The 12,229-nt window shown below is 42.4% G+C and overlaps 1 protein-coding gene across 1 annotated transcript in view; it reads right to left on the reverse strand.

Moving 5' to 3' along the window:
* LOC142112117 (uncharacterized) overlaps positions 1–5,313 on the reverse strand; it is a gene marked incomplete at its 5' end in the record, with an annotated part of 53,469 nt that extends 48,156 nt beyond the window's left edge. Inside the window, one exon of the mRNA XM_075193954.1 lies at positions 4,509–5,313. Coding sequence (XP_075050055.1) covers positions 4,509–5,313 — 805 coding nt within the window. The remainder of the gene's footprint in view (positions 1–4,508) is intronic.
* Between the last annotated feature and the right edge of the window lie 6,916 nt (positions 5,314–12,229).

Below are 12,229 nucleotides of genomic sequence, written 5' to 3' on the forward strand. Positions count from 1 at the left end.
GGAATCAAAGAGAATTCTCCTTATGGATTGTTTAGCTCTTATCTGATACAGGGCAACTCAGTTATGATATAATCACGATAAACATTTGACATTCTTATGATTCATATGAATACACTAATAAAAACTGTGTTTCATTTATCAAAGGTGATTGCTAGATATGGAAAGCAATTGTTATACAGAAAGGTAATTACTTGCAAACTAATAGATTAGAATGTATAATAGATATTTACTAATGGCATCATTTGGCATTACATATAGGTAATTATAAACTCCACATATCATTGTGTTCTCATTTTTTACACAACTTATGCACTTTCATTTTTGGGCTTTTATTACATTTTATTTTTGCTATCCACTCCATTGAACTCATCTGTGTCAGCAGTGTTTCACAGTCCTGATTTACAGCTCGATCTTGCTCCAGCACCTTCCCTTGTACTGTGTTGCTCTCTAGCTCCAACTCTACACAGTCCACATCTGGTATTATACCATCCTCTACTCTGCACTGCCAATCTGTTATACTGGTGAAGGTTGGTACTGCATCCTGTTGCAAACTCCATATACCTGCTAAATTTGGTCCTGGTGCATCCTGCATCCCAGTTGCCATAGAGATCTCAGCTCAACATCTCATTGCGTAGTCCTCTGTGGTGCCCACTTACCTGAATTAAGTTACCACTACTCGAGATTAAGCCCTGGGGACAACCGAGCACCGGCAAACACATCTGGTTCTATAGGAAAGGAGGTTGCTAAAAATGAAGCTCTCATCAACGACAGGTTCTGGTAACTGATAGGGTGACTTGTGACAAAGTAAAAATATTTATATTGTGACTCTATTGTATCGCTGGAAATAGTGTTGATGAATGTGTGTTTTATTCCTGTACATGTCCGATACATCATTTTTGTTTTAGCTTCTCAAGTCTTGTTTTTGGGATAAATAAGAATGTTTAGAGAGCTATGTTTATATTTGGATCAAAACTCTCAAAATTCATATCATGTATAGTTCTGTTTAAATTCAAGCCAAAACTTCATTTCAGAAGTTAATTTTTTTTTTATTATAGAAAAGTTTTATTTAGATTTATGCCTTATTTTAGTTTTTATAGTATCATAAACAAATCCGTTTAATATTGAGTTCAAGCCTCGTTTCGGAGCTCAACATAGCTGTAAGTATTAGCTCTGCCATATTCCAGCCCACGTCTCGTTTTAGTGCTTGAGGTCTTTATGTTTTAGCCCTGTTTCCATCTAAGTCCAAGCCTCGGTTTGGAGCTGAATGTGTTTGCGTGTATTAGTTTTCTTTTATTTAAGTCCAAGCCTCGTTTTGGTATTTATATGCATTAAATCTGTTTCTAAATCCAAACCTCATTTTTGACTCCATCTAAAAGAATGCAGCCTCACTTTGAATTTCCTTCAAGCCTCATTGCGAGTTAAGCGACCACTTCCGTACAGGATCTTTGTCTCCACGGCGGCACTTTATTGGCTGCTATACACTTTAAAAAGTCAGACAATTAGTAACATTGAGAAAGACTCAAATCTGAGGAGTCAAAACGCGTTGGTCACTGTGGTGATTCCTCGCTGACCAGGACGTTCACTTGGTTGGTGATTGGAAGGAGAATTCCGGGACTAATTTCAGCTTTACCTTCCTCCGTGTCTTCGTGTGAGCTTTGTGGTAGGGTCATCCACCCTATATTTATGTAGATGGTACCTATTTGTGCACCAGTTTTTATCTATATGGAATGTGAGTGTATTTTTAAATATTTGGTATTGGTGTAATAAAGAATAATGCAGTAGATATTTTTAGGTCTTTTTTCACATTTCCATATTGGGAGCTATATACTGAAAGAAGACTTTATGAAGATCAATGTAGAGAATACAACGCAATAATACAAGAAGCTTTTAAGGAAGCACATTATATAAGGGGGTTACCCCATTCACCTACACGTGGTTCACTGGTTTCCAGAGACAACTGCACCACCAGGAACTGAACACCAGTTATTGTACAAGAAAAATCGTTAGTCTTTGGACTTTAATGCTCTTCTGGGTGGAGGATATTTAAGTGTGAACATACTACACTATGTGTTATATATTATCCAGCTGGGAAGTGTTGCTTTTTGAAGACTTCCACTGGTCTCTTAACCTACATATACTTGTGAGCGCCCAAGCACATATATAATATATAATAATTATATATATATATATATAAATATATATATATATATAATTATTTATATTATTTCACACCAAACCACATATACTATGTGTACCAGATAAATATAAATTATTTTGCTTATCTGTACAGGTTCCTGTTGGCTCAATATTGCTTGTCTAGTTCACACCATACATAGATATAAAGAATGAGAAATCCCATATAGTATCTTTTCATAAAAACAAATTTATTGAATAATATAAAAATTGCACATTCACAAAAAATAAAAGAATCAAAGTCTTATCTGTAATCAAGGTGTAATTATACCAGTACTCACTGTCATTAATCACCACCAGGGGCAGGCTAGGTTGGGGGGCACCTGCCCACCGGGCCGGTCACATAATGGGCTACCTTGGGCTGGATCACTTAGCCACTAGCCTTTTTTTCCCTTTAAAATGGTCCTAATAGGCTGTTGAATCGAGGTTTCCCCCCAGGGCTAAAATTTGCCACCCCTCCCCTGATCACCACTCAGTGGAGTCAGAAAACAAAAGATTGAATTACTGGTGGTTCAATTCCAATATTGGATACAGAGAAAGTTTGAGAAATATATCACATGTAATGACCTCAACACGTTTCGTCTACTAGAGACTTTATCAGGAGAACAAATTCACCTATATGTGCATTTATTACTTATACTATAGCTGGTGGCCATTTTGCACATGCACAGTTCATATTCTTCAGTGCGCATGCGCGGCTTGAGAATTAAGTGCAGATCGTTCGTGATTGCACCAAGTAAACACCTAGGAATGCCTCACATTACCTGTAAAATATATCAGAAACAGAGGCAGAGGATCTAAGAGACCTCATATATGTGGCTTAACAATTTCTTACAAGTGGCAGCCATAACAATTCCGTGCACGGCACCAGTTAGCTTATTGTGATGCACACCTTTCTCGTTCGCAAATTAGATAAGGGCAACATAACCAATATACACAGACACAACATTAAAACCACCTGCCTAATATTGTGTAGGTCCCCCTCCCCTTGTGCCAACAAAACTGTTTTGACCATGCGAGGCATGGACTCCACAAGACCTGTGAAGGTGTCCTGTGGTATGTGGCACCAAGACGTTAGCAGATCCTTTAAGTACTGTAAGTTGTAAGGTGGGGCTTCCAAGGCTTGGACTTATTCTTACAGCATATTCCACAGATGCTCGAATGGACTGAGATCTAGGGAATTTGGAGGCCAAGTCAACACCTTGAACTCTTTGTCATGTCCCTCACCCCATTCCTGAACACTTTTTGCAAAGTGGCAGGGTGCATTATCCTGTTGAAACAGGTTACTACATTCAGGGAATACCGCTGCCATGGAGGGGTGTACTTGGTCTGCAACAAAGCTTAGGTAGGTGGTATGTGTCAAAGTAACACCCACATGAATGCCAGGACCCAATGTTTCCCAGTAGATTATAATCTAGAGTATCACAATGCCTCCACCGGCTTGCCTTCTTCCCATTGTACATCCTGGTGACTTCTCTTCCCCATATTAAACGATGCACACACACCTGGCCGTCTACGATGTAAAAGAAAATGCGATTCATCAGACAAGGCCACCCTCTTCTATTGCTCCATGGTCCAGTTCTAGCGCTCACTTGCCCATTGTAGGCATTTTGGTGGTGGATCATCATGAGCTCTCTAACCGTTCTGTGGCTACACAGCCCCATAGGCAGCAACCTTCGATCCACTGTGTGTTCTGACACCTTGCTATCATAGCCAGCATTACCTTTTTCAGAAATTTGTGCTATAGTAACTCTTCTATGGGATCGGACCAGCCAGGCTAGCCTATGCTCCTCATGCGCTTGGGTGCCCATGACCCTGTCGTTGGTTCACCGGTTGTCCTTTCTTGGACTACTTTTGGTAGGTACTAACCACTGCATACCGCAAACACCCCACAAGATCTGTCGTTTTGGAGATTCTCTGACCCAGTCATCTAGCCATCACAATTTGACTCTTGTCAAAGTCGCTCAGATTCTTACGCATACCCATTCTTCCTGCTTCCAACACATCAACTTTAAAAACTAAGTGTTGACTTGTTGTCTAATATATCCCACCACTTAACAGGTGCCATTATAACGAGATAATAACTGTTATTCACTTCACTTGTCAGCGATATTAATATTGTGGACGACTGGACTATATATATGTATTATATATACACACACACACGGATCAATTGTTTAATTTACATTAACAGTTAAATGATTTCACAATATTTGGAGAATTGCGGAAAACTTGTTTCATTTCCAATTGCTTTTGTCTTGTGTGAAATTTTTGATGTTCAACAAGTTTAAATTTCTGTGTAAAACATTTCCAACATTTTCTCACCTGTGTGACTTCTCTGATGTTTAACAAGATTTGATTTCTCTGCAAAACATTTCCCACACTCAGAACATGTATTCGGTTTCTCACCTGTGTGAGTTCTCTGATGTCTTATAAGGTTTGGTTTATTTATAAACCATTTTTCACACTCCGAGCAAGGAAATAGTTTCTCACCTGTGTGAGTTCTCTGATGTTTAACAAGAGATGATTTATGTATAAAACATTTCCCACATTCAAAACATGGAAATGGTTTCTCACCTGTGTGAGTTCTCTGATGTAAAACAAGATTTGATTTCTGTGCAAAACATTTCCCACACTCAGAACATGTAAATGATTTCTCACCTGTGTGAGTTCTCTGATGTCTTATAAGGTTTGGTTTATTTATAAACCATTTTTCACACTCCGAGCAAGGAAATAGTTTCTCACCTGTGTGAGTTCTCTGATGTTTAACAAGATTTGATTTACATGTAAAACATTTCCCACATTCAGAACATGGAAATAGTTTCTCGCTTGTGTGACTTATCTGATGTTTATGAAGAGATGACTTAAACACAAAGCATTTCCCACCCTCAGGACATAGAAATATTTTATCATCTGTATGAGCTGTACTATGTGTAACAATATCTATGTTATCAGGAGAACATTTCTCATGATTAGAGAGTTCCGATGGTTTATCTGGATGTATAATTAGGGTAGTGGGGCTTCCTCCTGGGGAACCATGTGTGATGTTATCATCTTCTATTTCAAAATCTGTAGTAAAAATAAATTTTTCCTCTGAGAAATTCCTGTGTTTGCATCCATCTGTTGGAAATAAAATAAATGTATGAAAATAAGACTTTGTATTTCACATTGATTGACATATTATAATGCCCAACATTTTCATACTATAAGTAAGTTGAAATGTCCAGCTGTTTAATTTCAATTTGTAAACTACAAACACTTCTTCACTATTAGTAAACTGCATTACAAGCACATTGCATAAACCCAGCCACAGTGACACGTAAATTACATCCAACTTGGACAATTCCAGCCAAAATGTGGACATTGGAGAATAACATCTCCTAAGCATACCCATAGCCCAGCCAGCCTCCTACAACAGGAAGACTCATTAGCCAGGAAGCCTCATTGTCTAACTAGACTCTGCCCTCACACGCAAACACTGGAGCTTCAAAAGTAGAGTACAGATAGGTTAAATGAGCAGCGAGTCCTGGATATGGGTTTACACTACTCTTGGTCTCACATCCTTGCACAGAGCAGGACAGTATCAGAATAGAGTAAGACAATGGAGTAGGGCAGAGATGGGCAATAGAACAAAGTAAAGTATAAAAACAAAGCACGGAACAGAGGCAGATCAGAAAAATAAAGAGCAACTGTACAGAGCATCCAAGCACAAAGATTGGAGAGAAACTATTATGCAATGATGGGTGGGTGTGTGAGAATGGGGAGATTGTGTGAAGAGAAGTTTGTGATGGGGTGTATGTGATCTTAGAGGGAGGAAGATAATCTCATATTCTGCATTAGTATTACAGTGATAATATACAACTGCGGATCAAATATTCATGGTAATGTCACATGTGGTAATACAGGGAGATGGTTATGGATGATGTCACAGCAGGAAGTGTACAGGACATTCATGTGTAATTTCATGGAGTCAGACTGATGTCCCATGAGATAAACCAGACAGTGTGAGGAGGAGACTGGTCAGATCTCTGGGCTGGGAGCACACAATGATATGATGTGAGGAGACTGGTCAGATCTGTGGGCTGGTAGCACACAATTATATGATGTGAGGAGGAGACTGGTCAAGTCACTGGGCTGGTAGCACACAATGATATGATGTGAGGAGGAGACTGGTCAGATCTGTGGGCTGGGAGCACACAATGATATGATGTGAGGGGGAGACTGGTCAGATCTGTGGGCTGGTAGCACACAATGATATGATGTGAGGGGGAGACTGGTTAGATCTCTGGGCTGGTAGCACACAATGATATGATGTGAGGAGGAGACTAGATAGATCTCTGGGCTGGTAGCACACACTGATATGATGTGAGGGGGAGACTGGTTAGATCTCTGGGCTGGTAGCACACAATGATATGATGTGAGGAGGAGACTGGTCAGGTCTCTGGGCTAGAAGCACACAATGATATGATGTGAGGAAGAGACTGGTCAGATCTGTGGGCTGGCAGCACACAATGATATGATGTGAGGAGGAGAATGGTCAGATCTCTGGGCTAGGAGCACACAATGATATGATGTGAGGAGGAGACTGGTCAGATCTCTGGACTGGGAGAACACAATGATATGATGTGAGGAGACTAGTCAGATCTGTGGGCTGGTAGCACACAATGATATGATGTGAGGAGGAGAATGGTCAGATCTCTGGGCTAGGAGCACATAATGATATGATGTGAGGAGGAGATTGGTCAGATATGTGGGCTGGGAGCAGACAATGATATGATGTGAGGAGGAGACTGGTCAGATCTGTGGGCTGGTAGCACACAATGATATGATGTGAGGAGGAGACTGGTCAGATCTGTGGGCTGGGAGCACACAATGATATGATTTGAGGAGGAGAAGGGTCAGATGTCTGGGCTGGGAGCACACAATGATATGATGTGAGGAGGAGACTGGTGAGATCTCTGGGCTGGTAGCACACAATGATATGATGTGAGGAGGAGACTGGTCAGATCTATGGGCTGGGAGCAGACAATGATATGATGTGAGGAGGAGACTGGTCAGATCTGTGGGCTGGTAGCACACAATGATATGATGTGAGGAGGAGACTGGTCAGATCTGTGGGCTGGTAGCACACAATGATATGATGTGAGGAGGAGACTGGTTAGATCTCTGGGCTGAGAGCACACAATGATATGATGTGAGGAGGAGACTGGTCTGATCTCTGGACTAGGAGCACACAATGATATGATGTGAGGAGGAGAAGGGTCAGATCTGTGGGCTGGGAGCACACAATGATATGATGTGAGGAGGAGACTAGATAGATCTCTGGGCTGGTAGCACACAATGATATGATGTGAGGGGGAGACTGTTTAGATCTCTGGGCTGGTAGCACACAATGATATGATGTGAGGAGGAGACTGGTCAGATCTGTGGGCTGGGAGCACACAAAGATATGATGTGAGGAGGAGACTGGTCAGATCTCTGGGCTAGAAGCACACAATGATATGATGTGAGGAAGAGACTGGTCAGATCTGTGGGCTGGCAGCACACAATGATATGATGTGAGGAGGAGAATGGTCAGATCTCTGGGCTAGGAGCACACAATGATATGATGTGAGGAGGAGACTGGTCAGATATGTGGGCTGGGAGCAGACAATGATATGATGTGAGGAGGAGACTGGTCAGATCTGTGGGCTGGTAGCACACAATGATATGATGTGAGGAGGAGACTGGTCAGATCTGTGGGCTGGTAGCACACAATGATATGATGTGAGGAGGAGACTGGTTAGATCTCTGGGCTGGGAGCACACAATGATATGATGTGAGGAGGAGACTGGTCTGATCTCTGGGCTAGGAGCACACAATGATATGATATGAGGAGGAGAAGGGTCAGATCTGTGGGCTGGGAGCACACAATGATATGATGTGAGGGGGAGACTGTTTAGATCTCTGGGCTGGTAGCACACAATGATACGATGTAAGGAGGAGACTGGTCAGATCTGTGGGCTGGTAGCACACAATGATATGATGTGAGGAAGAGACTGGTCAGATCTGTGGGCTGGCAGCACACAATGATATGATGTGAGGAGGAGAATGGTCAGATCTCTGGGCTAGGAGCACACAATGATATGATGTGAGGAGGAGACTGGTCAGATATGTGGGCTGGGAGCACACAATGATATGATGTGAGGAGGAGACTGGTCAGATCTCTGGGCTGGTAGCACACAATGATATGATGTGAGGAGGAGACTGGTCAGATATGTGGGCTGGGAGCACACAATGATATGATGTGAGGAGACTGGTCAGATATGTGGGCTGGGAGCACACAATGATATGATGTGAGGAGGAGACTGGTCGGATCACTGGGCTGGGAGCACACAATGATATGATGTGAGGAGGAGACTGGTCGGATCACTGGGCTAGGAGCACACAATGATATGATGTGAGGAGGAGACTGGTCGGATCACTGGGCTGGGAGCACACAATGATATGTACAGATCCTTGGGCCCTTCTAAATTCTCCAACTCATTCCGACACTTTATAGGAACCTGACATACACAATGACACAGTCATCATCCAGACACATCCCCTAATGTTACTGTATTATGTCCCATTCCCAGCAGTCACCTCTCCAGTCACCAGCTGAATGATTTGTTTGGTCAATTCCAGGATCTTCTGGCCATTGATTTCTTCACGTATCAGTGACTGAGGTTCAGGCACCGTGATGGGGATCTGGGTTGTGCTCATTACTCCAGAAACACAGGGGCGGCTCTTGGGTGTCACTGTGTAATCCTGCGTATTGAGAGACATCAAAATAAGTTAAGTGAAATGATCCACCTATTTGGAATTTTATTATTGGTTAATTGTGCAAAACAACCAATAATGTTCTATTTTATAAATATGACCCACGCCCTATATGTAACCGTTTCCTATATACAGGAAAGTGGACTGCATATAGCATTTACCTCTCCTGCAGCTTCAGACAGTGAGCCCACCTATCAGAGTCCTCTATCTACAGCCGGCCCCCACGGATCCATCTTCTGCTTTGAACAAATTAGTGCAACCAGCAAAATGAGTTTAAAGTGGGGGTTAGTAATAGACAGGCGACTAAGAATGGCCGACTTATGGAAGCTAGTAGGTGAGGTAAGTGCAGCAGATTTAAATAAGATAACAATTGTTTATTTATATTTGGTAACTCTTTGGGCCAGTCCGTGGCCTCCGGCATTATTCTTTAATAAAGCTCTGCCTTAATCCCTCCCCGTTGCCTCATTTTCAAAGTAGGGGCTGTGCAGCCTATTGCTACAATGCACACCATCCTACGTCCTCTATTATGGCCTCCCCCTCCCCCACACATACTGCGGTGGGACCACTTCATATGCACTGAGGCCACGCTGTGATCTTCCTGGACATCCTATGGCAAGAAATTTATCAGAAACTACAGGTACACACACTAGATCAACACACACTGGGCACACAAATACGGCTAGACACTGTGCACACATACAGGGACAGACACACCGGGCACACACATACAGGGACAGACACACCGGGCATACATATACAGGGACAGACAATGAGGGCACACATACACTGGTACAGACAATGGGATACATACACACAGGGACAGACACTCCGAGCGCAAACATACAGGGACAGACACTCCGGGCGCAAACATACAGGGACAGACAGTCCGGGCGCAAACATACAGGGACAGACACTCCGGGCGCAAACATACAGGGACAGACACTCCGGGCGCAAACATACAGGGACAGACACTCTAGGCACACATTACAGTCTTTTGATGAGACTGAGGGAGGTAGTGAGGGGGTAACTAAATATGAATGAAATTAACTGATGATGTGGGGATTAATAATTAAACAGGATGAGGGAGTTAATGGTTATAGAGGGGTTAATGATGAAGGGGTTTTCATGATGAGACTGGAGTTAATGATTTTGAAGTAGGGATGTGCACTGGCCACTTTTGGTGTCTCGTGTTTTGTGTTTTGGATTCAGATTTGCTTGAGGTTTTGGGTTCGGATTTGTTTCGCAAAACACTTGACGAAAGGTTTTGGTTCGGATTTAAGGTTTTGGATTCAGATTTTTTTTTAAAAAAAAGTGTTAAAAACAAGTGTTTTGGTTTATTTTCACTCCTACGCTATTATTAACCTCAATAACATTCAATAACAATCATTTCCACTAATTCCCAGTCTATTCTGAACACCTCACACCTCACAATATTGTTTTTAGTCCAAAACGTTTCACCGAGGTAGCTTTCTGGACTGCATAGTGCAGTAGTCCCGGTACACAATTTGGTACCGGGGCCACAATACCTCCACCTTCAAATTGCCTGCTCCTACATCCTCTGCAGCATATACAGGGTGTAGTTCGAGCGTGTCAATACCTCTTGTTTTTGACGATGACAGGTCATTTTCATTAATTTATGATTTGGCAGCAACAGTCAACGTTGTTTAATATCTGATACGCCTCTATCTGGACTGCATAGTGGAGTGGCCCCGGTACCGGGGCCACAATACCTGCTCCAACTTTCAAGTGTAGTGTTTATAATTTATAAAAACTACAGTAGTTATAGCACGTCAATAACTCTTGATTTAGACGACCATGGTACAGAGCATTCATCATTGAGATCCCATCAAGTATGTGAAAGACAGACAGGGTCGAAGTGTTATTTGTTGACTTTGTTAACCCCAAAATTGTCGCTGTTGCAAATATTCGTGCAATGAAGAGTGACTTTTTCTATTAAAGGCTCAAGCTTTCAAGTGTAGTGTTTCTAACTTATAAACACTACAGTAGTTCAAGCACGTCAATACCTCTTGTTTTTGATTATGACAGGGCATTTTACTTTTGGTTTAATTTGTTGAATTTGTTTTAATTTTGTTTTACTTTGTGCTCATGGCAAACGACTGTTAAATGGTCACATAATGGTAATAAAAGAGTTGCAAGATGGAATTGTCCTTGGGCCCTCCCACCCACCCTTATGTTGTTGAAATAGGACATGCACACTTTAACAAACCAATCATTTCAGCGACAGGGCCTACCAAACAACTGTGCCTGAAATGATTGGTTTGTTTGGACCCCCACAAAAAGAGCTGGCAAAGAAAAAAAAGAGTTGCAAGATGGAATTGTCCTTGGGCCCTCCCACCCACCCTTATGTTGTTTGTATAGGACATGCACACTTTAACAAACCAATCATTTCAGCGACAGGGCCTACCAAACAACTGTGCCTGAAATGATTGGTTTGTTTGGGCCCCCACAACAAAAAAGCTATTCATCTCTCCCTGTACAAAATAAACAGGCTCTACTGAGGCAAGATGTCGTCCTCATCCTCAACCTCTGATTCCTCTCCCCCTACAGTGTGTACTTCCTCCTCCTCACACATTATCAATTCGTCTCCGCTGGACTCCACAACCACAGGTCCCTCTGTACTATCTGGAGGGCAGTGCTGTACTTGATTGAGGAATTGATAATTCATTTTTATGAACATCATTTTTTCAACGTTCTGTGGAAGCAACCTACTTCGCCGCTCACTGACCAGGTTCCGCGCTGCACTAAAAACTCTTTCCGAGTACAGACTGGAGGGGGGTCAACTCAGGTAAAATAGAGGCAGTTTGTACAGGGGCTTCCAAACTGCCTTTTTTTCCTTCCAGTAACAATATGGACTGTCTGACATGTCTATTTGGATGGTGTCAGCAAAATAATCCTCCACCATTTTTTCTATTGTGACAGCATCCAATGCAGCAACAGTAGACATGTCTGCAATGGTTGGCAGGTCCTTCAGCCCGGCCCAGATGTTATCAGCATCCCCGCCAGCGGCTCTTTTAGGAAAACTGAGCTTTTTCCTCGCAGCCACAGATGTGGAAGAATATGAAGGTGGAGCTGTTGGCATGTCACGGTCCTCTTCAGAGGACAATCTCCTGACCAGCAGGTCTTTGCACCGCTGCAGACTTGTGTCTGCCGGAAACAGAGACAAAACATACGCTTTAAACCGAGGAGCGAGAACGGTGGCCAGAATGTATTCCTC

Source organism: Mixophyes fleayi (genome assembly GCF_038048845.1).
Source record: "Mixophyes fleayi isolate aMixFle1 chromosome 12 unlocalized genomic scaffold, aMixFle1.hap1 SUPER_12_unloc_2, whole genome shotgun sequence".
Lineage (NCBI taxonomy): Eukaryota > Metazoa > Chordata > Amphibia > Anura > Limnodynastidae > Mixophyes > Mixophyes fleayi.